The 24,004-nt window shown below is 39.8% G+C and overlaps 1 protein-coding gene across 4 annotated transcripts in view; it reads left to right on the top strand.

Moving 5' to 3' along the window:
• The first annotated feature begins 239 nt into the window (after nt 1–239).
• The window catches only part of MACROH2A1 (macroH2A.1 histone), a 44,361-nt gene continuing 20,596 nt past the window's right edge, over nt 240–24,004 (top strand). For all 4 annotated transcript variants that reach the window (XM_088536932.1, XM_088536930.1, XM_088536931.1 and 1 more), the window contains exons 1-3: nt 240–348; nt 8,823–9,021; nt 22,568–22,674. In XM_088536932.1, the coding sequence (XP_088393058.1) occupies nt 8,850–9,021; nt 22,568–22,674 (279 nt within the window). In that variant the 5' untranslated portion in view covers nt 240–348; nt 8,823–8,849. The remainder of the gene's footprint in view (nt 349–8,822; nt 9,022–22,567; nt 22,675–24,004) is intronic.

Here is a 24,004-nt window from a genome sequence, read left to right as displayed (position 1 = left end):
GTGCGTGCAACCGTTACCCCAATAGCTGCCATGAGGGGAGCGATCATTTCCCCAACGCCTGCCGTGAGGGGAACGTGCGAACGTTACCCCAGGGCCCGCCCCAGGGGCGCTGGGGGGCGGGGTCTCCCTCAGCGCGCGCGCGCGCGGGGGCCGCTCCCCACGCGGGAGGGGGGGCGCGCGCGTGGGCGGGGTGGGAGGGATGTGACGCGCGGGCGCGCGGGGCATTGTGGGAGCTTCGCCGCCGCTGTTGGCCCCGCGGGCTGAGCCGAGGCAGCGCGAGCGGCAGCGCCAGCGAGCGGGGCCGCCGTCGCCGCCGCCCGGGGACGTTCGGCCGCCGCCAGCCGCGCCGTAAGTGAGCGGGGCTGCCCGGAGCTCCCCGGCTTGAGGCGGGACGAAGGGAAGGTTTGGGGGCCCAGCGGGGCGCCTGCATTCCCCCCCTCCCCCAGGCGCTGCTGTGGGGGGGGAAAGGGGGCGACCTCGGTGGCTTTGGCAGGGGGCGACAAGGAGGGAGAAATGGTTAATTGCCCCTCTTGTGTCCCCCCTCTATGCCTCTTTCTTGGAAAGGAATTTAGGGGTGCAAGCTGAGCTGCAAGGTTTAGTCTTTTTAATTTCTCGGATTTGTTTTTGTTCTTGCTTTCCTGGTTCGTGGCTGCTGGAGGCAGGAAGCCCACCCCGCTCCCAGTGTAGTGTTGGCGGTGGACTTTTATTTTTATTTTTCTATTGAATCTGCATTATGGTTTTGGTTATGGTATTAAGGTTGGACTGAATCCAGTGAACACCTCACATAGCACTCGCATCGCGCAGTGATTTCAAGGAATGAGGAGGTGTCTCGAGCCCCAGATTTCTCCCTTTTCTCTATCCTGATATGCACGTTCAGACTTTTTTTCCACCCCTACTTTTCTACCTCAAGTCACTGGACAGGCAGAGACAGAGAGGCTGCAAAAAGCCCAGCTAAAAAGCAGCACACATTTTCAGTAAACCCTACTTTACCACGAAGAAACTGGCATAAGAGTTATCTGCTAAACATTAATGACTTAATAAAAAAAAGCAAAATGACATTTTTAAAACCATAAGCAAAGCAGTCAGAAGCATTTAAGAGTGGTGGATATAAACATTGCTGTAGGAACGGGGCCCCTTATTATTTTAGAGCTGTCACTTCTTGTGGCGCCTGCAATATGTCTGCTGCAGGACCTGAGAGCCAGGCGGCCTCTGGGTGTGGGAGCTGCTCGGAGGGAAGGCAAGAACTGCAAGATGCAGGTGAATGCAGGTTCTTTAGGGTAAGCACAAGGTCTGTCCCGTGAGGGCTTAGATTTAAACAGAAAACGAACATGTTTGTGCATGTGGGAGACCGTAATGGGAACAAACTGTTTCTGCAGCTTTATTTTCCAATAGTCCCTTTGTTCCCTATGTGATCTTTGGGAGCAAGTTGCAGAAGGCCCATGGATTTGCATAGGTGAGGCAGGCAGGGCCAGATAACGTGCAAGACAGTGGTGTAAGACTGAGTTTGCTTCATTGCCACTGCTGAAGCACATTGGGAGGGGGTTTATTATTATCTCCTGGCTGTACAAATGAACAACTGTTTTTTTTTTGCTCCCCCCACAACTGTGTGTGGCTGTCACTTAGCAACAGGTCTGTAGGGAACTGTTGAGATCTGCTGCCTCCCCCATCCCTAAGAGTAGGTAGAAATAAATTAAGAGAAGAGCAAGTGATTAATTAATAAGTCAGCACCTGAGTTCTTAGGCACACCATGGAGTTAAAAGATTTAGCTATAAACAAGACAAATACAGTTGCATTGACAAACATTTCGAGTCAGGGGGTCCCTAGGCACTCTAAGCAGTCTGCAGGACAGGAATTGTGGTGTTTTGGACCAAATGATGATTCCAGGTTATTTTGCTGTGTTATGCATCGTTACCTTCACATGTAAGGCATACTGAGTGCTAATAAAGTCAAATGTTGACAGTGCATATTTAACCATAATCGAGCCTAGAATTTAGTGATAAATCTAGAATTTACCTCATTATGTTAGCATAAGAACAATATTTAATCACTGCATTATTTTTTTAGATCAGCATTACTAAAAAGAAAAACCCCTCACTGCAACCCTAAATATTTGTTAAATAAATCTGCGTTTTTACATTTCCAGGATTGTCCTGGTTTTGTGAGTAAAATTTCAATACACATTAAGTGGTTTTGTTAAAAGATACTTAGTTGATGAAAGGTGAAATATTTCTGAAGATTCGTCAAAATCTCAAAAGGAGGAAGGGAATGAAATTGATCCATAGCTAGCTCCAGAATTCCAAATGCTTTTTGTGAGTGAAGGATGACTGATCCATGGACAGTCCAGTGACCTTAAGGTTTATCGACTCAGCGCTTCCTGTATGGGGAATTGGGAAGATGCTAGATGCAGTGTTTATAGCAGACATGCAGTGTTTGCTGATTTGTTAGGGACATGTGGCTCTGTTCCTTACCCAGTCCCACCCTGCAGATATGATGGCCAGAATTCAGCTGCTGGTCTCTTACATAAGAGAGTACAGATACTAGAATCACATCGTTCACAGCCTCTTTGGAGAGCTGAGTTCTTGCACTCCCTCCCCTCAACCCCCAGCCAAATGCAGTACAATTTTGAGTTTCATGCTTCATGTGGACTTTGCCTTGAAAATGTCCTTGTTTCGTATTTAATTTTAGGCCTTCTTGCAAAATTGTCAAGCAGTGAAAGTTTTTGACATGTTCTTTGAAACATATTTTTCTCATATATTGTACTCCAAAGTGATCCAGTGATTTAGGTTCTCTCACTGAATTTTATTCTTCTTAACATACAAAATGCTGTAATGCACAAATATACTTGTTTTTATGTCAGTGCTCCCAACAGCGATCAGTGAAGACAATTGCATTTACATTTTCCCAATTATTGGTGGCAGGATGCCCAGCTAAAACTCTTCTCACTCTCCCAGTACTGTTCATACAGAAGGTTTGCATGTTAAGTGGATATTTGTTTTGGTGTTTCAGAACTATAGTGGGAGGGAGGGACCTTTGCCAGTTAAATAAAATTGTGTAATAGTATTCAGTTCTGCAGGCAGACTTGGCAAAAGTTTTCCTCTCCCCTCCTCCACTTCATTATTGGAAGGTTTTAGCCTTCAAGTAAATGAAGATCTATGGGGCATTCCTAGATGAAGAATATTCTCTGTGTTCCAAGTGAAAATAAATACATGTGTAGTGCCACATTTTCAGATGAGAAATTAACAGCTGGTTTGTTCTACCAGGGGTGTTTTTATTTTTACCATTTCAAATCAGAAAGAATTACTGCTTTGACAGAGCACTTCAGCTAAAAATTGAAATCAGATCAAATAATTCCTTAAGTGATCAACTCTTATTAATGTGATACCTAGGAACCAGTCGCAGACTAAAACAATTTTGTGCTAGGCAGGCATTATTAGAGACCATTTTATACAGACTTTATAAGCAAAGCATTTTATAAATATGCCACACTAGCTCCTAATTAGCCAGGAGTAGAGCAAATTAGTTGTCAAAGCAAATTCAAATGCACCTTTTCAAAGAGTTCACTGAGCAGTTGTTGTTAGAGTACATAAATAGATTTAAGATGGAATGGCAGCCCTTCACATTGTTAATCTTTTGAAACAGAAAGAAAATAGTGTTGCAGTTAATCTCTTGTGATACAAAAATAAACTTTTCAGTTTAGTTCTTACATTGGAAAGAAGAAAAATCTACTTAATCTTCCAATTTATCCTATTGGAGTAAAGGTCTCCTGCATTCCACTACATTTATTGATGGGATCCCAGAGATCTAAACTTAATCATTGGTTTTGTTTGGTGCAATTAATGTATCAATTTAAGCCCAGAACAGTCACTGTCTGACAGCAATAGCAATCATAGTAATTTAAATCATTTATGAACCAGTACCTGACAGCTTTTTTTTTTTTTTTTTTTTTTACTGATTCTGTTTGATAAAAGGGTGAAGATAACTGAGCTAATGAAGCACTGATATTTGAGGCACTAGATATGCATTATTTTACCAGGATGTTCATACTGTATTCCTAAGTTACAAAATGTTAAACCTTTCAGAAAAACAGATGTCTATAGGAAGATTGTGCTAAAGTTTGCTTTTAGGGGTGTATGTATCCTCATAGAGAAAAAAAATGGGCCAGCGTTGGAACATTGTTGATATCTGTACTTGTGAATATTTTGTTTCTTAGATAATTTATATTTGTCTCAAAGAGCATACCACAGAGGAGTCCTGTAACTTATCTTCTATGTGAACCGAGGTAATTTGCTGTCAGATTCTCATTTGTGTGGATTTTGAGACATTAAAAGCAGTATGAATGTGAATGCAGTCATTAAATATTTTTCAAAAGGCTGCGAATCAGGAACTAAGTTCTGTAACTAAGTTAATCTATGACCCGAATACAGGAGAGCCACTGAAAGCCATAGCACCAAGTTTAACACAAAGGTGAAGTAGGTAAGTTTATTTCTCAGTGATCTCTTGATAATCACAGTGATAATTTTGTGAACTATCACATCAGAAAAACTAAACCATTGTATTATCTAATCTTTGAAGATCCTGGACAACGTTTCTCTAACTTCGTTGCAAAGGCAGGAGAGGGGAGAGAAAGGAAAGGATTAACAGTTAACACATTAACTCTGTTTGGTTTTGGATTTTTTGTTTTGTTTTGGTTTTTTTTTTTCCTCCTGCACTGATCTTTTATGCTGTGGCACATGTGATAAAGTTCCCTCTTCTGGTGGCTAGCAATGACTCAGCAAACAGCTCTGGTTCTTGAGTTTTGGCAGTTTTACAGTTTATGATATTGCAAAGATAACTTTTGAGAATATGTAAAGGAGAGTTTTCTTTGGTTTGTTATCTGTTGCTATTCTCTTCACAATTGGCTTCAATGAAATTTGTTGCAACTGTTGCAAATGAGCTCTGCTCTTTCCCATCTCTGTGGCCCTCAACTAGAACTAGAGAAGAGACCTTGAAATCTTTGGGTTGTCATGCTGCTCAAAGGCAGGACAAACAGGTTCTACAAAGTAATGATTCTGGGTCTGTAATTAAGCTTGAAAAAAGCTCTTCTGCTCTTCTTTGCCAGGCTCTCTTCCCCTTCCAAATTAGGAAGTTGACAAAATTAAAAGTGATATTTTGTTACTTAACTAGAAATTTCTTCTCTACCCCCAGCGTATAACAATCTAGAAAATCAGTACATGTTATAAAAATGGGATCCTTGAGGTAAGTGTGACCATCAATATGAAATAAGGAGGACATTAGCTTCTAGAACTTGCAGAAATGGAAGACAAGGGAATTATGAAAGGAAAAAAAAGAGACCCTTTTGTAAATGATTTGAAAAGGTTTATACAGGGTTTATGGAGCCACAGGTGACAGGAGGCTTGCAGGTATTAAGTAGAAAATAGTATTTAAAAAGGAAGAACATCAGAACACCACCTGAAGGGTGTTGAAAACCTATCAGCAAAGCTTTTTGCTCAAGCCTGATAAGGGAAGTTTAATAGACTGATGTCAGTTAGCAGTACATTAACGAACTTTACATCACTTTAGATAGATGAAATATACCAAGAGACAGTGAGGCAGAGTGCATTTTTTTTCCATCCAAATGAGGGAACTGCTCTTCTCAGTCTTCCCTATGAGTAGAATCATTTCCTTGGATCTAAAAATGAAAGAGTAATTCTCTTTGATCTCCTTATATAACCATCTTCAGCATGGATATACATCCATGTATATCTTCCATTTAAATTTTTAAATTGGGTAACCTGCATTTACTGAGGTCCTTTAAAGCTGCTTTGGCAATAATGCTGTATGGCTGCATATTTTTTCATACTTTGCCCTCAATATTCTAGCAGCTCATCACTGGAATGACATCTCCCCTCCAGCAAAAAAAAAAAAAAAGGCCACCATTAGAATATAGGAACTTTTGTGTTATTTTCTAGATATTCTATTCCACAGATTCAAAGTCAATTCCACAGATGAAAACAATAAGTGTTTGCAGAGAAGCTTTGCAAGATCTAAAATCCACAGCACTCCAAAAGGTGGCCAAATCCAATAGGGATTTATTCCATGGGCCTTCTGCCCTCTCTATCCCTTGGCTGGCATTACCAGCTCTGAGAGAACACCGTGGAGCTTTTGGAAGTTTTCCAAGAGGGGGGAGGAAAAAAAAAAAAAAAAAAAAAAGCCAGGGCTGTTATTTGCTTCTCTGTACCATTCCCTTCTTGTTTGTTCTTGGAACACAAGTTTTCTTTTCTCATTTTGGGAAAATATACAGTCCAGGTTGAATTCGTTCATTTTACCGAGCAGTTCTACTGGATTTAATTTGTTTTGTAGAGTGCAAGTACTGGTTATTGTTACCCGTCTTCTTTCCTACTTACGCACCAGTTAAGGTAGGACTAGTAGTTGATTTGGAGTGTTCAGTTTCAGCTTTTACTTCCCCAGACTACCCTGTTCTGCATCAGAGTCCTTAGCTGTAGAAAGTGGATGGATTTTCCTGAGGGAATAATTACCATTTTTAAAGGTTACATAATATAAAATGCATTTTATTGTGCATTGTGGATGTGTAAAATCCAATTTCTTTCTTATGGAAACACTTCATTATTAAATACTCAGTTCACTAGAAAACATTGTTTAGCACAGCTTTATGTGAATGAAGCTTTAGTAACATAGCTTAACTGTAACCACTGCTAATATTTCACTGCAGGAAGACTTATGCATGCAGAGCTTCATGAGGTTTCCCCTGTGTCAGTGAAGAACCTGCTGTTTGCTTCCATTAGCTAAGCTTGCAAACTATTTAAGATTCCCGTGTAGTTGCTACCTATACATCTTACTATAAAGTCATTAGAATAGAAATGTGCTATGTATTCTGGCTTTTGTGGTGTCTAAAAGGACAGCCTTGAGCACTTAGGCAACAAAAAATAGGCAAAAATAGGCAACCTCTCCTGCTAGCAAAGACAGAGCTAACTGTATATCTACGTATATAAATTAAATGTTCAATTTGTCATGTAATCCATTGTGTGCTTCAGTTGAGGCAATTTCTTAAGTAAAGGAAATTCACTTCTGCCTGGAGCAGGAGTTATTAAAGCACTGAGTTCACACTGGAAGAAAGAGAAAAGAGGAATCAGTTTTTGGTAACTTCCCCCTCATTTCCTGTCTGTTTTTTTTTTTTTTTTTTTTTTTTAACATCAGTTTTATAAATGTAACCTGACCTGTGTCCAAGCTAATAAAATGGGACTATTTGTTTTACCCTTAGCAAGCAATAAGCCTGTTGCAATTACTTTGCTCAATCTGTTATCCAGTGTGAAGCAGAATGTGGAAGTGGAAAGGACAAGAAATGGTCAATACTCAAGTGTTTCTTTAGTTATTCTGAGTGGGATTTGTTTTGTATTTCTGAAGTGTGGATCTTAGTCACTCACTGAGATTTTAAGACTGCAGGACATGTCAGCACAGATCAGAAGTCAGAACAGAAGTTGCAAAACTCAGAGGTAGGGTTGGGTGAGCCTGTTTTGCCTAATTCAGAGTTCTGTATAATTGTGGATTCAGGAGTTTGGCAAATACTGTTAGGTTCATATGGCCAACTCGGGTCTCAAGAAGAATTCAGAATGAATATAAGAGACAAGACAGAAAAGGAAAGCAGAGAACTGGTATGATAGAAAACATGTCTGAAAAAAGTTGCACTGAGAAGGCTATAAACACACTAACTTCTCATTTGCAAATTCTCAGGTAGAATTTGGACAGCGAGGAAAGATCTATGATGTAGAGGTATATGTATCACTAAGGCTCACCTCTGTCTTCCCTCTAGTTCCGACATGCTGGAGAGGGAGACCATCTCCTTTCCTCTGAGTTAATTTCAAAAATCAGAGCATTGCCTATACCTTCGAAACACCTTGGCAGCCTGCAGACCTCCACCTCTTCTGCTTTGCCAGTCTCTACTTGTAGCCTGAGCAATAACGAAAAAACTGCATTTGACAGCTGTATCAGCAGCATGTTTTTTCACTGAAATAAACTGAGATACAGTTGTCAGATCTCTGCTGGGTGGTTAGACCACTGTTATGCTAGGGAATGGCAGCAGATTGAATTTCAGACTCCTGCAAGGCATGTCCTAGTGGTACAAGCATCAGTGTGTAGACAGCTGGCTTCCTGTAGGGTAACATCCCAAGAGGTTTATCTCAGGTGTTGGTCAAAAATAGCCCTTTTAGTGTACAGGGAATGTAGTTTACCATGCGTAAGCCTTTCCTCCATAAATTGACACATGCTTGAAAATCTCATTGCCTAAAGGAGATAAATATGCTTTATGGATGTCTTAGTGGATGCAGTTACCCAGTTTAATAGGCACAGTCATTAATGAGTGGTGCAATTATACTGCTTCAGATGTCCAGCGAACAGTTTTTCCAGGAAAGCAAAGGTTTGTGTCAGGCTCCTTGGAGAAAGCATTCTGTGCTTTCATGATGAATGTCTATTTTAGATGCTAGGTAGTTATCATACTCCACAGCACTTAAGCTGCTACCATTACCCTGTTAGGAATTACAGAAGAATGAAGCAGACATACAGAAAATCGGTTCTCTGGTTTGTTTTTCATGTATAAAGCTACACAAAGGTTAAAATGGGAAGTAAACATTCAGTGTAAAACAACATTTTAGATCCTTCTATACTCTAAGGAAGCCATTTGCATATGGTCTTCCAGCAGCAGTTCAAAAATTTTTATTCTATACTTATTTGCAGTTTTGTAGAATGAGTGAATTTGCTATTGGAAATAATTCTAGTATTTTATGCCTTATTGGTAACCCTTTTTTGTTCCTTTATTTTTAAACAAACAGTGCTGTTCCAGGCTCAACACAGACAAGATGTCCAGCAGGGGTGGAAAGAAGAAGTCAACCAAGACTTCCCGCTCTGCAAAGGCTGGGGTCATTTTCCCTGTTGGAAGAATGCTCCGTTATATTAAGAAAGGTCACCCGAAGTACAGAATTGGCGTTGGTGCTCCAGTGTACATGGCTGCTGTGCTTGAATATCTCACAGGTAGGTTTGGCAAAACAGTTTGAAATAGGAGCATTTAAAGTACAAGCTGAATTTGCATGGGATTCTAACAGAAAGAAAGTGATCCCTGGATGTACAGAGGACTGGAAAATTACAACTGAAGTAACTACTGTGCTGGTCCCACCTGCTCCTGTTCTCTGCCCGATGGCTTTGTTTAGGTTATAGCTGTCTGTTAAAAATACACATTCCCTTCAAATAGTTTATCCTCTGTGTTTGCACAGGGCTGAGATTGCTTACAGCATTGTTATTTTTTTTCCCCTCAATTTACAGATTATTTTAGTGTACATGTGCCTTTTACAACTTTGAGTTTATGTACGAATGCATATTCTGTCCTTCTGGCCCAGATAGACATAGCCTATTTACTCCCATTTACAGTTTTTGCTATTACTTTGCTATTACTTCATTAGAATGAAAACACCTTGAATAGCTATGTAATCCTCACAGTATTGTCTTAGAGGACAAAGGACTTTTTTTCCATTCAAGAGAAAGAAGCTTGGAAGGAAAACACATTGTTTAAAGGCATAAAGGGCAGCCTCTAACTGACACACAGTCCAGACATGAAAGCAAAGGTCTTTACGTAGCAGTTCTCTTCTCATACAAAGCTTAAGACATTGCAAATTTACCACCTCCTTACCACTAAAGGTAGTCTCTCAGTGGAAAGCAAAGCCCAATTGTAACAACAGCAAAATTCGTCAGTACTGGTCTGCAAAAAAGAAACAGCCCGGTTTCATTCACGTGGCCAGGTTTGGCTCATAGACATACCTCTAGGCTAGAAATTTAGTAAATATCAGTACTAAGTAGACTGGTATTTGGAGACATCTTGAAATGGATCTGATTTCTCATAGCAACATTTGTCTTTTACAGTGCATCTGTTTAGTTCACTGTTCTTGTTCCAGCAGATACAAGTATTTCAAAGAACAATAACCTTTATGTTATAATGGAAAACTCCAGAGAGAGGAAGAGATAATGCTCATTCTTTCTTTGATTTGAGTACAAAGTAGAAAAGCAGTGTTTAACTTCATCGGGAGAGAGTTTTTAAAGCTGAAGAGACCTGACTCACAACTATGATCCTGTGTACTTAAAACAGTTTTAGGTTTATAATTTTATAATAAATACTGGCAATAAAGAACAGAAATACTCTGAAAAAATATTCTGTAAAGTCTCTTCTTCCACCAAAATTAAATATCAGTACCATAAGAGAACAATTACTTTTACATTTTAATTATTTGCTTGTAACATTGCCTTATTAATTTTCACACTCGGGTATCAGACTTCTTCATAGGCTGGTGTTTTATTTATTTGGGGCCTCTTTTTTCAGAGAATGCTTTTAAACTTCATAGATTTCTTTAGGTAGGGGGGAAAAAGAGAAGGGAAAGAGGGCGAAGAAAGTATTTCCTCTAGTGTAGGTTCCTGCCCATAGCTATACCAACTCAAATAAAATGCTTCTTAGGATGAAAGCTGCTCTGAATGCAGTCCTTTTAAAGAAACAGAGCAGCACAGGTGAGCTTAAGGCACTGCTAATGAGCAGCACATGTTATTGGTTAAGTATTTAATTTAAAGGCTTTCCAGGTAGTGATAGTTTAGATATCAGAGAATGGGCTGGCAAAAGAAAGGTGCTATGTTAAATATTTTAAATGGGTAACTGTCTATACAGGTAAACACTTACTGCACTGTTCGCTCCTTTTAGAGAAGGAGGACAAGAGAAGAAGGTAGAGGGAAAGGAAGAGCACCAAAGGAAAGAGTGCCTTCTTCTTTCTCCCTTTTCTTAATTTATTTTACCTTTTTTTCTTTTTTTTTAAGGTTTATGAATGTGGATTTTTGTTTTTTCTTTCTGTTTTTGTGAACTTTTTGAACTCTACATAGTGCATTTTTCTTTAGCTTTTAGTGTTTAGAAATATTCTCTGAACTTCCAACTGTTTGTCTTTTTTGATATGACTGGGAAGCACTCCCTTGAAATGGGATGCTGAAAATTTTCTTGTGCTGTGTTTACCTCATGGTAATTATTACTTCATAAAACCACAGAAATTTTGACTTCTGTCTTGAAGAGTTTTAAAAAGATGTTCGTGTGAGCACAGGATATGATACTAAAGCAGGAAGTTTAAATTGCATAATAAAAGTGGGAATATGATATGATGGAAATAACCGGTACAAAATGGCCTGCTAATAAACTGGCCAAGTCGAAGAAACGATTCTATGCATCCGTAAAGGAAAGGAGAAACCTCAAATATCAAAGGCAATTGTAGAATAGAAGATGTTCGGGAAAGACTGGGAGGGGAAATGAGACATGAGCTAATAGCAAGGAACTTACTAAGGTTTGAAAACTACCTTGTGTGTACAGAATGTGGCAGTGACTTTATTCCTTTAGAAGATGAAGTGCTAAATTTTGCTGGCTTTTTCTAAAGTTTAAGTCTGAAATGAGCTCATAGTGTGCTCAGATCTGGGATTTTGGTTTGGTTCAGCTGGGGACTTGAGCTGCCATAATGCTTCCAGCTGTTCAGACTTGTAGTTCTGTTCTGGATCCATCTGTATTACGACTTTATACACTTTGTACTTTGAAGGTAATGTACTGTTGCCATATTTGCACTGCTTCTCATCAAACAGGAAAAGTACACGCTCTATTTTTAGGACATCCACCTATTTGTGATTTAAGCATTATTTTCAGTCTGTCCTACAAAGTACTTTCAAACTATGTTTCTGTTTTTTTGCTATAATTATTATACTCACATGTGTATACACATAAAACATTACTAACAAGCATGCATAGTTTTAGCACACAGGAATTGCTGTGATTTATTCATTAAAGATTCTTTTGCTGCATAACAGTAATATTGTAAACTAATTTTGTCATCAGCACACCCACTGTGTGTAGATATTGGTTTCTATAAGCAAATCTCTAGCTCACTTTTCCTAGCATATTTCACCTAAGGAAGTAATGTGCTGCATCCCCTGTACACAGGATGCAAATGTGTGTTTATGGTCGGTTGTGGAGAAGATGGCTTTGTGTTTTAACCAGAAGCAAGTGGCTCTACTCCCTTTCTAGCCCCTGAAGGAACAGTGTTGGTCCTGAAGAACTAATAATTCAGAGTTCTTTTTCCCATTCCTTATTTGCAGTAGTAAATTCCCATTCCTTATTTGCATGTAGTCCTACCTGTCTAGGAAGAATTCTGTACTCAAAATGTTTGATCAAGTTCTGCCTGTGCTGCAGATCTAATTTAAGAATTGTTAACTAGCTTAATTTGGCAAGATCAGCATTAGTAATTCTTTTTATTATATTTCCTTATTGTGATACTCGTCTTATGATGGCCTGTTGCCTAACTATCTCCCCATGCTTGTTTTTTCAGAAAACTACAAGCCCCTCCTTATTTCCTCTGTAAAATAGCGTGGTGGTGCCAGTTTGTCTCAAATAAAATGCTAGGACAGTCAGAAGGATGCTGCAGACTTCACTCGGAGTCTTGCAGACGTTCAGGTGAAGCTCCATGATTTGTGCTTTTCCAAACTCATCCAGCCACATTCGTAATCAGACGTCTTCCCCTCAGACTTACAACTTCCTGAAGCTTTAATATATTACAAGCTTCTTACTGACTGGGAAAGATGCTCTTTTGCCCTGGAAAGAAATAGAAGTCCCCTGAGCATATTTAAAGGCATTAAGAACCAAGCCTGCAAGTAATTTCTGCCCTCGCCCTTCCAGTGTTCTTCTCTACATTGTAAATAATTTTCAATTGCCAAAATGTCATAGCAAATGAGGAGAAGGGGAAGTTTATAAAACAGCAGGAGAACAGAAATACAGAAGAAATAGGGCCTAGATTTATATTTGTTCTTTACTGGCTGAAGTCAGGTAGGAGAAAACATTTGTCTGTTTTATCCATTAAATCCTTTTCTCTCAGCTGTGTTTTATTGCTCATTGTGTATAGTTGATCATGTGTTTTGTTAAAATGTAAAATAAGCGCCTTTTGAATCCCAAACTTAGAGTTCCCTAAGACATTCTGGTACTTACCCGAGCTTTTGTTTTCAGGCTTTCTGCCACCACAAGAACCCTGTAAGAGAGGTTCATGTGCCGGAGCCCAGTTGTTTGCTTTTTCATCTTGATTAATTTTGAATGTGGGGAACTTCCCTCTGTCAGCTGCTGATGGGCTGAAAACTGAAAGTCCTTCTTGAACGCAGAACTTTTAGCGATTCCCTTCAGATGCTTTTTGATGTGCAAGCTGATCAACTTGAACTGCTGTTCACCCCTTGGGTTCTGTTTGCTGCCGAAAAATCTCACAGCTTTGCAGAGGAAGACAATGATTTGCCTTGTTTTTCAAAGCAGATGTACTGGTGAACTTCCTCTGTGAGGCAGAGGGGTAGCGCAAAAAAAGCGTTTAGTTAAAAGCAGATTGAAGTTCCAGGCATTCCCAGACTACTGAAACTAATGGTCCATGGGGAGTAAATGAATTTAAGAAGAGAATAAATTGGCAGTATCTTTTTGGCAGCATTGAAACATACATTTGCTATCAAAATACACTTCTAATTAAAAAGGCAGCTTAGAAACAGTAATCCACAAACAGTGTCCCAAAAGAGGTTTAAAGTAAACTAAGAAGATTGCAGGACCCACACCTTACTTCAGTAAGTGTGAAAATACCTCTTTAGAAGGAAAAATGTCAAGTATCTGATACATAAAATGGAAAAATATCAGAAATTTCTAGTTTAGTTTCAGTAAGATTAAGTACTCTCTATGACTGAAAATGTTCAGGCTGAAGCAGGATATTTGAAACTGATAGCATAGTTATAATTTGTGTTTGTATATTGTACACTTCAGTATTACCAAATAATTGGAAGATGAAAGAAAATTATCTGTGTCATCTCACTACCTATAGAGCAGCATGCAATATCTAGCAAGGTAACCAGATTTAGACTTTGAGTTGACTATGAGAGTAAAACTGCTCTGAATTTCTGCAGAACTTTTGTTGGATCATGACAATATGTCTGTGTGTGTATTGGGTGATAGCTAAACAATCCCTCCTCGGGTTGGAGGGGGGACTAATATGCCCCTTGCAGACCAGCTTAGGTAAGAGCTTTCCATGTTGTCGTTACAGCAAATTGCTAGCTCAGGGAACAAACCTTCAGCACGGACAAAGCCAGGTCCCTGGGCCATCTCTGTGCAAACGCAGGCGAGCAGTCATCCTCGGGAGGATTAAGTCACAGATACGTTTGTGGGGTGCCTGCTCTGCTCCGGGATGCAGAGCTCGAAGTTTTGTAGCTAGTGACCTGGATGTGAGCTCCTAATCCTGCTCTTTAACCGAATGGGTTGGTGCAGTCCAAAACCCATAAAAACAGAGAGATCCAAGGTGCAAGCGGAGGAGTTGCATTACTTCTGTATTGGTAACTGGTGTGAGCAAAACTGTAACAGTGTAACCTGTTCTGGTGTGTTTCCCTGGAGCAGGATGCTAATTCAAGATCAGCTTCAGAATAGGACTAAATCCAATTCCACTTGCTCAAAAGCCATGCCTTTTTACAGATGTTTCAAGAAGCAAAAGCATGGTTTTATCAGTCTGTACTTATTAGGAGAATGGTATTTCAGCATATTTCTGCTAGACTGAAGAACACACTAGGACAATTTTGTGTGAGAGTTGACGTGAGCTAGATGTGAAATGGAACGGATAATTTTAAGGCTGTGCTTTAGCACTGATAAATTGTTCTGGACTGAACATTTTTAAAATACAGGCTGAACTCTTTTCTAAGCACTATGTATTGTAGTTCAGGTGCAGATTATATCAGGTAAGTCCCATGATCTTGTCAGAGAAGAAAAGAGCATAATCAGTCATGCTTTCAGGTCCATAATTCCTCATAGAACTTGTCCTGAACCAAATTTTAGCTTTCCCTGAATTATATCACATTTTAGATGTGTGAGCTCATGCTAGGCAGACAGAAAGAAGTTGGGTCTCAATAAAATGCTGGCATTTGTGGTAACGGTCCCTCCTCTCACATAATATCGCTATTATCCCTACCTTGTAGAACATGTGAACTAATACAGGATATTGCTAGGATAAATCAGCACTTATACTCTGAAAATACCAAGTGCAGTAAATTATTTTTTTAACTCTTTAGGTGTCAGAGGCCATGCATGTAGCTGCTTATTCCAAATTATGAGATACTTTCTCTTGTCCCCAGAAGTGATGCTGTTTCTTTTGTGTTCTTGAGTGTCCCTGACCTATAATAACGAGTCCTGGTCACAAACCGGCCTCGTTTGCGGGGTTGGAATCTGCAAGGGAGTCCCCAGCAGCTTGAAGGGATCCAGATTCGGGACTGTGAAACAGATTTTGCAAAGCAGATAGCACGGAAATTCTGCAAATTCTGATGTGAGCTTGAACATGTCAGAAAGGTTTTGGTCTCTCTTTTTTAATGACATAATCATTAAGGAGCAGTTTCTTCAGACTTTAAAGTTTAGAGTTTCTAACATGAGGAATTCCAAGAACACTTGTTTGAGCTTCCTTTTCCATAAGGATTCCTTAAGCATGCCTGAGTTCTGAGCATGTCACATGTTTGTCTTGGGTCTTCACCCATTTCTTCTATGCCGTATTTATCCCCAGTTTTCATTCCGAGTTGAAACTCCACATAGATTCCTAGGTGCAGCTGGTTGAAATGCTCTATCCTCAGCCTAAACCTCACTGTGGAAGAAATAAATTTAGGGAATATGCAGTGAAATACAAGCTTTTAAAGGCAGACAGAGAGGAGGTACTTTTCCTCTGAAATGCAGGATGCCTGTGATGTAGTGAGGCTCAGCATCACGAGATGTTACGGAGGCCAAAAGCTTGAATGGTTTCTGTATGCAATTTCACACATTCAGAGAAGAAAACCCCATTGGGGGACTAAATGCAAAGATAGCTTTCCTAAATTGGGAAGTCCCTAAGCTGCAGAGAATGGAATCAGAGGGAATATTCTGGAAAAAATGCCATTTTGAGTTTGCTTGTTCTAATCCTCCTGGTTGGGGACAGGATATTAGGATATTTTGCTCTGATAAAGTTATAGCTAGTCTTGCATGAAGTTAATTTAACCTACCCCAGAACACTCAAAGTAATCAAACTTTTTACATGGTGTGTTTTCCAGAGATAGAATTTTCCCCCAAAATTGTGTTGAATGTGCTATATAGTCACCCCTATAATGCTTTTTTAAAGTAATAGGGAAAAAGTTTGTAAATATTATCTTCTAAATAATAACAGCTGCATTTGCCTATAGATGTTTGTATTTATTATGATTTTCCTTACTGTCTCAACACAGAAAAGATTTAGTATGGGTGAAAGGCCTCGAGACAGCAGTTTTATGAGTGGTGATATTTTCAGCAATAAATATTGAATCCAACATCTTTTTGTTCAGTGTCAGGAGCAGTGTCCAAGACAAGTACCAGGCTGTTTTGCAGTGAGCACGGTGCAGAAGTGAGACCCAGCGTGTGCTGGTTGCATCACGTTTCGTCGCTGTTTAGAAAAGTCCTTGGCACGGATTGTGCCTGGAGCACAAGTTTTGTCTTCCAAGCTGTGCCCTGCATGGGCCTGGCGACACACAGCATTAAAACACATAAATTTCCTCTTTCTGCTCAAGGCTGTTGCAGCAAAATACAGACTTTCAGCATGAGGTTTACTCTTCTTCTTCTTCTTTTTTTTTTTTTTTTTTTTTTTTTTTTTTATAGTATTATTAGTGTTTACTAGTTTCAGCAGATGACTGGCATTTCCACCTGACTTTTAATGCTGGAAAACATAAGTTCAGTCCATATACCTGCCCGGGTCAAAGACTAAACCAGCCCAAGTCTTCAGGCATTTGTAGTGTCCCGTGCTCCGAAGCAGCCGGACCAAAGCGACCGTGCTGCACTCTGTCAGCTAGTGTGTGGCAGCAGTGACATTGATCATGTCTGAGCACGTTCCTAAAACATGTGCAAACTGTTAGGAGAAACAGCAAAGTGTAAACTGCTAGGTAGGAGAAGCAGCACTGAAAAAGAGAGAGTTAATTTGAGTTAAATCGAAATTCTTTAAGTCAGTGGAGAAGAAATAGACTGTGTTTTTTTACTTAGTACTCAAGGCGTGACTGTTGGCTAAAACAGCATTTGAGATTAATTTTCAGACTTCCCTGAAAGATGAATTTGTATACCTTTTACAGATTAGTATTTAATCAAGAAATTTGAAAAATTGGAACGTTAAATAGCCTTGGATTTACTGTGAAAAATAAAGCGTGGTGTAAAAGTGTGGAAAAGAGAAAGTTGCTGGGCAGAAGTGTGAATCGGATCAGAAAGCTCCAAGTGGAAGTGGCTTTTGTGGCCTGCATAGGAGTTTTATGTAAACAGCCGTCTGTCATCTGCCTCGCAGAAATGCAAAACTTACAATAACTTGGCAAAGTTACCAGTTTCTCCTTCAAGGGGCCCACTTTTGATATAGCACAGACACTAAAGACTGAGGGGTTTTTTATCACATCCTAAGAGGATGATTGCCCTGTTGAGGGTTGAGGTTTCATCAAGGCTTGTTCAGAGTAATAAAATTTCTTGAATTAATTTTCACTGCATCAAATTTCCCTGACTTTAAATCAAGGCTGAGAATTCTTTTATTGGAAGGTATGCAAGGGAAAGTGATACTAAATGATTCTACCTTTGCTGTTAGGACTGCAGATTCCAGGGGGATTGGGTGGAAGATGGAGAGAAAAGAATGCAGGAAACTCTTAGCAATCTGGGCTGATTGGGGTTGATTGGGTTAAAACCTTCCGGAATCATGTAAAATGATTCTGAAGTCAATAAAATGCTGATGGAAAGATGACTAATTTAAAGTACGATAAACAGACTCCTTGTCATGTAGTTGGCTTTGTAGCAAATACACATTTTCTCAATGGGATTATATCAACATTCATTTTTCTTTGATTTCTGGTTATTGTTCTCAATTTTCTTTTGGAAGAGAAGCTTCAGGTTTTTTTTTCTTTTCGAAAACACTGACTTGTTCCTATTGGAAGTTTTGCGTTCGGAAATTGGCTTTGTCTCAGCACATCACCTGGTAGTTGTTAAGAGTTTAATTTTCAAAGCTATGATTTCATCTCCCCGAAGAGAAGGTGGACAAAGGGATTCAATGCAACAGGAGTGTTTTAGCTTGAGAGAACAAAGAAAAAGATGTTTGAGGGAGAAACTCAGAGACCAGACTTCAGTATTTACATTTAGAAAGCAAGACTATGGTCCAGAATATATGCTAAGCTAAAGGCTTTGGCACTTGAGCTTAATTGTATTCAATCATGACCAATAATACTTAGGTTGATAATTAGTATAAATGAACCAACGCCTTGTCCAGTAGTGGGAGAATTGTTTACTGGGCTCCATTTGGGTCTGCAGTAACTGTGCCTACTTTTGTTAGATCTAACAGGAATTTGTTGTATTTTAACTCACTGGTGAATCCTTGTTCCAAAATTCTCAAGTGCTGTGAAATACCAAAGCTGCAGTGTTCAAGGTGGAGTGGTACAAGTCTCAAACAGGCAGATGAAAATAATGAAATCGGGAACTTCTTTGGATGTGTAAGAGGTGACTGGAGATGAGATTAGAGAAGCCCCCACGAGGATGAGGAACTTGCTCTGAAAACTTGCTCCAGGATGAGGTTTCTGTGGAGATTTCTAGCGCTTTTTGGTTGAGTTTGAGTAGGAAATGCCTTGAGAACAGCTTTTCCTGTGGTCTTATCTCAGGCTTAGGCATAAAGATATATAGCCTGTTTTCTTTTCTCCTTTAAAAATATTTAACTGAACTTTAAAAAACCTCAGCAGTAAAAAAGCAGTTTTGGTTTAAGTTTTTAAGAACAGGAGGCTTAGGCAGTTTTTGTTACCCATATCTATTTGTCTAGTTCTGAATATTGCAAAGGATTTTTTCGGTTCATATATATGAGAAATACATTTTAGACAATTTGTAAAGGAAAAGTTCACAACTTGTAAGATTTTTTTTTCTTCCCACTTAAGCTGTCTAGTTTAAATATTATTTGTAACTATGTCTTTTAAGGCATGCTGATGTGTTCATATTACGATCTGATTTGTAAGACATCCTGTGCTGTCCACACATGAGTGTATGACATGCTGACATGACATTACTATTTTATTGCTCTTTCCTAAATATATGTCTAACAGCTCTTTTACTGGAAGGTTTTTGTTTGCTTGTTTGTTTTACATCTGCAATAACAGCAGTACAATGTTCTACCTTTTTTAACCTGTAAAAAAGTACAAAAAAAGTAATTTGTTCAAGTATAAAGAGTATCTCTTAATATTAATCTAAGACTTCAAAATGTAAGAATTGCAGAATTGTAACTTCAAAGACTTATAATATCAAACAACTTACTGTGTTCCTCATTGAAAAGAAATACAGATTTGGGTGTTTATTTTTCTACAGAATGTGCTTCATAGTTGCCCTTTCCTTCAGTGTTGTTGTTGTTATTCCCAGCGGGAGGGCGAAATGCCATAAGTAAATATCTGAAGGGAAAGGAACAGACATTCTGCAGCTTATTCAGCCTTCCTGTGAGCTCTCATTTTTGTAAAATACTCTCGTTTCAGTCTTCTGGCTGGATAAATAGGTGCTGAATGAATCCTCATGTAGCTCCTAAGTGTCAAGAAAAAAACATTCTTTTAAAAGGGAAACTTTCTGTATTGACCCTGTTCAGTTGCAATTGATTTGTCCACTCTTGAATTGTCTTTTATATTTTTTTTTAAGATCCATTTATTGTGAACTCTCATAAATGGTTGATACCACAGCTCACATATCCAGGCAGACCTGAATTAGCTCATGTTTACAAATGCTAAACTTGCATATAATTAAACCTGCCTCATTATTTAAATATATATATATATTTGCTATATGTATAGACTTTCCTTTGACTACCTGTGACCCAGTCTGCTCCCCAACTAGGGACGCTGCACGTTTTCCTGCAAGGTTTGAAGACAACCTGCAGTGAAATGGAGCTTTTAGTGACTCAAACATTTGCGCCTGGCACAAGGGCACCTGTAAGGATGGGTCTGACCAAAAAAGCTGTGATCTAATCTCAATTTTAAATATGCTTTCCCACCTAGTACTCTTTCCGATACCCAATCCAGAGAGATTTTTCTGGAAGTTTGAGTCAGCTCCCTTACAGAGTTTACATTTTCATCTCATTTTAAAATAATTAAAAACCTGTACGAGGCGCCATTTAAGTCTTTAGAGCAGCATAAAACAGATGGGAAAGGAGAGTTAGCAGCACGCAAACCCAGGCGAGCCGTTAGAGCCCATCCGGATCCAGATGTTCCCAGCGTTCAGGGGCGCTCTGCCGTGTCGGCTTGGCTTTAGGCTGGGCTTTGCCAGAGCGGAACCAGAAAACGGTGCTGCCTGCGCAGGCCTCAGCCCGAGGCCTCCCCACCGTGGGTCTCTGAGTGCCCTGCAAGGCTGGGCTATTTTCGGAGGAGACGACCAGAAGAAAAATTCCACCCCTCCATGCCCTCCTCCTTCTCCTCCTGCTCTCCCCAAGCTCCTCTGTTGTGGTCCTCAAGGCCAGTGCAAAGCTTTCTGTTCCCGAAAAGGAAGCGGGGTACCTCAACTTCCCTAAAGGACCATTAGAAAACTGTAATTTCAAAATGAGTTTCCTGTCCAAGGAAGAGGGCTTAGCACTTGCAGGAACAGTTCTCCACTGTACGAGGCAGACATTTTAGTTTTATGAGGAACAAATAAAACATTCCTCTGTGCTTTACAGGCGTAACACTTTCTGAGGCTCCTTAGTTGCAGAGTGACCCGTCTGCATAGTTATGCTGATCCGATGCAGAGAATAACACGGCCCGACTGTTCAGCAGCGCCTGGTGCCATCAAGGAGAAGTGGAGGTGGGGGAAGCAGCAGCAAAGCAAAAAGTAGGCTGCTGTTTTGGGGCAAATTTCCAGCCAGCACTAACGTCGGAGGCGCAAACAGAGCAATTCCTGGCTGCGGAGGAGCCAGCGTGGGTGCAATGACAGCTCAGGGATGCACGGAGTGGAGCCAGAGCCCAGCCATGGGCTGGAGGCCTCCTGTCACCCTGTGTTCAGCACTGAACTAAGCTGCACCTTACGTGTCTCAACAGCAGCTTAGGAGCATATGGAAAGGTTGCACCAGCTTAATTCCATCCTTTGGAGGTGAGGAAAGCATGCTCAGGCCAACCTTTCCCTGCTAAGCCTGCTTTAAAAATCAAGTAATTGCGAGTGTGAAAGTTTACAAGAATTGCTTCTTTGGGCTTCCTCTTCGTATACCGTCTTGCCCTGTACTGAAGTAAATCATGCACTAGGTAGGATATCCAGAAGCAGTTAAAAGATTTCCAGTGTCATAAGTAGATTATTGTAGGATTTATGATGAAAAATAATTGGAGAATCATGTTAAATTCAATTTAATGAAAAGCCATGGTATGATGCTTAAGATTTGTAGTATGTTACAGTGAAAACGTTATCCTGTGAGCTTTGATTTTGGTCTTTTTAATTTATAGGTTACTGTTTTAATTCCTTTTCATTTGTCTGCAAAGCAAACTTAGGTGACAGCTTTCATGATGTCTTCAGTTGTTAAAGGTGAAAGAAATCTCATTCATTAGTTCTAATGTTCATTAAAAAAAAAATCCAAATGTTACCAGGTTTACAAAAAGGGCAGTGTACCAAAAGCAGCCAGGAAACAGTACAGAGGACTACGTATAAAGGAGGCAGCAATAGCACTTCATTGCAAAGTCGGGTAATGCCATTGTTATTCCCCAGACTTTCTTGTAATTAATTACATTTTTTGCCTGAGGTTTGTTGAGCTGAAGACAGATGAGGTAGCGGGTGATGCTCTGGCCTTTCACTTCGTAGACCCTCGTGGGGAGCAGTTGATCTCCCCGAATTCCAGCAAAAGCCATTGCATGCACAACTATTAAATACTGGGTGGAAGGACTGGAAATTATTTCTAAGGAGATAATCTGCTAGAGAAAGCAAACATGATGCATCGATTGCCTTTTCTGGAGAGAAACATCTCGAAGAGACAAAAAAAAATCATAAAATCAGTATAGAAGCCGAGTTTGTGTTTACTCTCCTAACTGGGATGTGCGCTGAAATCTTGCTATAATGTCACAAATGGGAAGTTGAGCATGAGATATTTTTCAGGAATTGAAAATGAGAAACAAAGCAAACCAGAGCTCATGTTTGCAACATGTTTGGGAAAAAAATAGCAATTTTTGTACAGCTAATGCTCTGTCGTCTGTTAAGAGGAGAATCCTAGGAGATGAACACGAAGTAACCTTGTGAAGCACCCTAAAAATCAAGAATCCAGGATAACCATTTTAGAAGGACAAAAAAAAGTAGACATAGTGTAGGTCATGGGACTTGAAGCGTGCATTTTGCATTCACTGGTCACATAAATGTAAAGAAAATGGTAGTTTTAGGCTTAGATAGTTTTAGGCTTAGGTATCTGTAGAGAGCAGTCAGAAATAACATGATATAATACATACATAACATGATATCTTTCGCATGGATGCTAACTAAGACCTATTGATTTTTCTTAATGATCACTACGTAACTAAGACGGTTTTATTTTCCCCCCAGCGGAAATTCTTGAATTGGCTGGAAATGCAGCAAGGGACAACAAGAAGGGTCGCGTCACGCCTAGGCACATCCTGTTGGCTGTAGCAAATGATGAAGAATTAAATCAGGTAAGAAAAAAATCCGTCGTGTGAGGGCCAGGATTTCCTTTAGGGCTTTTAAAATTGTCTTTCCATAGAGCCAAACTGGAATTCAAGACCTGTGCTTTTTGAACAGCCCACCAGGAAACAGCTCATTCACTCTCTCACTTACTGGCTATGCTATGTAACTAGCAAGAGCACCCACCTTAATTAGGTTTCTGAGTACACATTTTAGATGTGTAAAAATGCAAGAGACATGTATAACGTGACATTTGCTTGCACTGTTACAACCATGCAAGTTAAAGAATGGGGCGTTGTCATAAACTGCAGAGATGTGGAGAAAATCTTGTAGATATTTTTTCTTCCCCCTTAACTGGGGACCCAAGGGGTCCTGTCCTGTTCCCACTCAGGTCTGACTGCAGAAGAAAGAACTCTGGAACCCTTGGGAGTCTGCAGTCATTGCAGGTTTTCGGATGCCTTTAACTTGGCCAGAACAGCTTGGGTGTAATTTTTACAATGTTGTGGTGTCAACCAGGGGCACTGGCCAGGATTAATGTTCTTTGGAGTGAGGCATGATAAAAACACGTCTGAAAAAATTTTTTTTCCAACCCTGTATGTCATGATGGAGGAGGAAAAAATATGCTCAAACTAACCTCCTTTTGCTTCTCTCTTTGGTCTGGAACTTTCCACTCATCATCTCAGAGCCTCACTGAGTTGTGCCTGGGGAGCATTCAGCATGAGTCATTAGGTGGGAGTACCTGAGGGGCTTTGATGTCATCATTTGTGTCCTCCCGCATACTGAAACAGTCCCCGTTTTAGTGGTTTAAATATAGAACATGATATATTTCACTTCTGCTTTTTGAAGGTTTAAAAGAACTGCACATTTTCAAATATTGATCTACTTTTCTCCAACCACCTAACAGATTTTTTTTAGATTTCCAGGTATAGTGTTTTTTATAAATATTACCCTGTTTGAAGATTTTTAAAAATCAAATCAATTTTTTAAAAAATACCTTCTCAGGAGAACTCAGCAGTTGAGCATGATGTTGTTTGTCACAATTTGGTCCCCATTGCAGAGCTGTACCATGGACTTTGGGGCTCATCCCTCTTGCACAGACTGCCTTGCAGAGGCCCGAAGCTTGCAGCTCTTATGTTCTCCTCATAGCTGGTTAGCAGCCCTTGTTGCATTGCTTCACAACTTAATTAATGAACTTAATGAGTCTTGTGCAAGTCCAAATGATTTTCACAATATCAGGCACTTGTTCAAGAAGAATACATATTCCTGTGCAGCTGTAATTCACTACACGATCAACCTCATCTCAAGCACTTCGTGCACTTCATTTCACTTTTCAGAGGTAAT

This window comes from Tinamus guttatus, unplaced genomic scaffold (genome assembly GCF_059628265.1).
Source record: "Tinamus guttatus ecotype Peru unplaced genomic scaffold, ASM5962826v1 Tinamus_guttatus_pri_ptg000710l, whole genome shotgun sequence".
NCBI lineage: Eukaryota > Metazoa > Chordata > Aves > Tinamiformes > Tinamidae > Tinamus > Tinamus guttatus.
This window is presented reverse-complemented; position numbering and strand designations above follow the sequence as displayed.